At 68.3% G+C, this 3,215-nt stretch overlaps 1 protein-coding gene across 1 annotated transcript; it reads right to left on the bottom strand.

Annotated features, from left to right (window-relative positions):
* Window positions 1–169: 169 nt before the first annotated feature.
* On the bottom strand, window positions 170–2,897 carry G6PD (glucose-6-phosphate dehydrogenase; the record flags this gene model as incomplete). Its single annotated transcript, XM_026068568.1, has 8 exons — window positions 170–405; window positions 488–674; window positions 1,393–1,486; window positions 1,585–1,710; window positions 1,804–1,959; window positions 2,343–2,560; window positions 2,641–2,749; window positions 2,851–2,897. Coding segments are annotated over 8 exons (1,173 nt in total), but the record flags the coding sequence as incomplete, so codon positions are not given.
* Between the last annotated feature and the right edge of the window lie 318 nt (window positions 2,898–3,215).

Here is a 3,215-nt window from a genome sequence, read left to right as displayed (position 1 = left end):
AGCAGTTGGGGGGCGTAGGGGCAGATCTGGGGGGTGCGGAGGGCTGGGTTTTATCGTGGTGGCATCTCGAGGGGGTTCCCATAGGGCTTGAAGGTCCGAAGGTGGCTTCAGGGAGGTCCCGGGGGGGCGATTTAGGGTTTTTTTTTTGGGAGGGGGGAGAGGGAGGCACCTTGTAGCGGTTGCCGTAGGTGAGGTCGAGCTCGGACTCCTCGGGGTTGAAGAACATGCCGGGCTTCTTGGTCATCATCTTGGTGTAGACGGCCTCGTCGGGCTGCACGCGCACCACCAGCTCGTTGCGCTTGCACTGCCGCTGGAAGATGTCTCCCGGCACGTCGCGGAACTGCAGCCGCACCTCCGCCTTGCGCTCGTTGAGCGCCTTGCCGCAGCGCAGCACGAAGGGCACCCCTGCGGCGGGGCCGGCGCGTCACCCGCGGCCCTCCCGMCACCGACGCCGGTCCCGCCACCGCCAACGGTCCCCGGCGCTCACCGTCCCAGCGCTCGTTGGCCACGCGCAGCACGGCGGCGGCGAAGGTGGCCGTGGTGGAGCCGGCCGGCACCGTGGCGTCGTCCAGGTAGCCCTTGCGGGCTTCGCCCTCGCCCTGCGGGTTGCCCACGTACTGGCCCAGCACCACGTCCTCCAGCTGCACCTCCGCGATGCTCTTGAGCACCTTCACCTGGGCGCGCCGGGGACGGCGACAGCGGGGCATGGGAAACGGGGCGCCCGAAACGGCCTTGAAGACCCTCAAAAGCCACCTCGGGACCCCCCCCTCGAGCACCACGGGATCCATCAAAACCCCCCCCCCTGCAGCTCCAAAACACCTCCCAAGAGCTCCGGCCCCTTTGGGACCTCTCCAAATACACCTTAAAACGGCTCCGGAGCTCTTCCGAAAGGCAGCTCGCTCCGAAACGGAGCCTCCAGCGGGCTCCGAACCCCAAAAACGAGAGCGCAAACGCCTCCGAGCCCCTCGGAAAAGCTCCGGCCCCCTTCAAAGAGGCTCCAAAACGTCGCGGAGGCCCAACAGAACGTCTCCGAAAGGCTCCGCGTTGCTCAGGAAGCACTTAAATACCAATGGAAACGTCTCCCGGGCCCTGGAAAACAGCCCAGAAGGACTCCAAGCCCCCCGGGATCCCTTCACGCAGGACTTCAGGTGCCCCCCAGCCCCTCAGGAGGGCTCCGAAGCCCTCAGCAGCGCCTCGAAATGGCCTAAAAACCCCTAAACTGCCTTAAAAAGCCTGCGGAGCCTTTCGAGAACGTCCAGAATGCCTTCAAACCGTCCCAAAGGGCTCCAAACCCCTCAGGAGCCCCTTAAAGGTCATCTAAAACGCGTCCCAGCCCCTCCGAAACGGCCTGGAGGACGCGGTGGGGACGCAGCGGGGACGGACGCGGCCCACCTTCTCGTCCCGCACGTCGTCGGGGTCGGTGGAGGCCGGCTTCTCCATGGCCACGAGGCAGAGCATCTGCAGGAGGTGGTTCTGCATGACGTCCCTGCGGCGGGGCGGAGGCAGGGCTCGGCGGGGGGCTCGGGGGGGCACCACGGCGTGTCCCCCCCTCCGCATCCCCGGCGTTCCCGAGCCGCCGCTCACCGGATGATGCCGAAGTCGTCGAAGTAGCCGCCGCGGCCCTCGGTGCCGAAGGGCTCCTTGAAGGTGAGCACCACGCAGGCGATGTTGTCCCGGTTCCAGATGGGCCCAAAAATTCGGTTACCGAACCTGGCGGCGGGGCGAGAAGAGGGGAGGGGAGGGGCGTGAGGGGGCAGCCCGGACGCCTGGGCCCCCTGCCCTCCCCGCACCCCCGGCTCCTACCTGAGCACCATGAGGTTCTGCACCATCTCCTTGCCCAGGTAGTGGTCGATGCGGTAGATCTGGTCCTCGCGGAAGAGGCTGCTGATGTGGTCCGAGAGGGCGTTGGAGCTGGCCAGGTCGCGCCCGAAGGGTTTCTCCACGATCACCCGGTTCCAGCTGCCGGGCAGAGCGGCGGTGTGGGGAGGAACGGGGGCGCCGGGGGGGGTCCCGGCACCCCGCAGCGCCCCGGGACCCCCATCCGCACCCAGGGGCGCCAGGCTTGCGTCTCCCCATCTTCCTTCATGGACGCCAACCTCGTATCTACCCATCTTCACCCATGGCACCAACCTCGTGTCTCCCCATCTTCACCCACAGACACCAATCTCGCGTCTACCCATCTTCACCCATGGCACCAATCTTATATCTCTTCATCTTCATCCATGGCGCTAACCTCGTATCTACCCATCTTCCCCCACGGACACCAACCTCGCGTCCCCCCATCTTCCCCCACGGACCCCAACCCCGCGTCCCCCCGCGTCCCGCCGCGCCGTGGGGCTCACCCCTGGCCCATGCAGGCCTGGCGGATGTGGCGGGTGACGGGCGCGTAGACGCTGGGCGGCAGCGCCAGGTAGAAGAGGCGGTTGGCGCGGGGGCCGCCGGGCAGCGCCCGCAGGTGGGCRTCGAGGCGCTCGAAGGCGCCCGCCTCCCCGTACTGCCCCGCCACGTAGCTGTTGCGGGCGAAGAAGGCGTCGAGGCGGTCGCCGTCCTCCGGGGTGGCCTGCGGGGGCAGGCGGGGGGCCGTGAGGGGCACGTTGGGGAGGGGGGGGGATATTTGGGGTGACGGGGACGCGGCGGCACCTTGAGGTAGGGCTGGCTCTGCTGGCGGATCTGCGCCACGGTGAGCGGCGTCCGGGCGAAGCCGACCACGTGGGTGTCATCCGGCAGCAGCCCGTCGCGGAAGAGCCACCTGCGGGATGGGACGGGACGTGGGGGTGGGGGGGACGTCACCGCCGTGTCCCCCCCCCCCCGGGGATGGGGGCAGCGGGGTGCAAGGAGGGGGGACCCTACCAGATGGTGGGGTAGATCTTCTTCTTGGCCAAGTCGCCCTGCGGGAGGAGCGGAGGGAGGCGTCACGAGACTGAGACCGGCCACAACTCAGCTCAGTGGTGGCCGGCCCTGCCCTGCCCTGCCCCCGCCGTCGTTAGCCTGGGGGGGGATTAACGAGGCGCACGGGGAACCTGCTGAGTCAAGGGCGGCCCGGCCCGGCCCTCGCTGCGGGGTTACACAACGCGCCGCGGGGGGTGGGGGGTGTGTGTGTTTAATTAAGGGGTGTTGGGTAACGAGGCGTCCGGGCGCGGCCGGTCCCGGCACGCCGCCACCGGCTGATGGGGAAGTGGCGGAAGCTCCTTATCTCCGGCAAACGCTGATAGTGG

This window comes from Apteryx rowi, unplaced genomic scaffold (assembly GCF_003343035.1).
Source record: "Apteryx rowi isolate R43461 unplaced genomic scaffold, aptRow1 scaffold_2752, whole genome shotgun sequence".
NCBI classification, from domain to species: Eukaryota; Metazoa; Chordata; class Aves; order Apterygiformes; family Apterygidae; genus Apteryx; species Apteryx rowi.
Note: the sequence above shows the minus strand (reverse complement) of the source record. Positions and strands in the feature narration are given on the sequence as shown.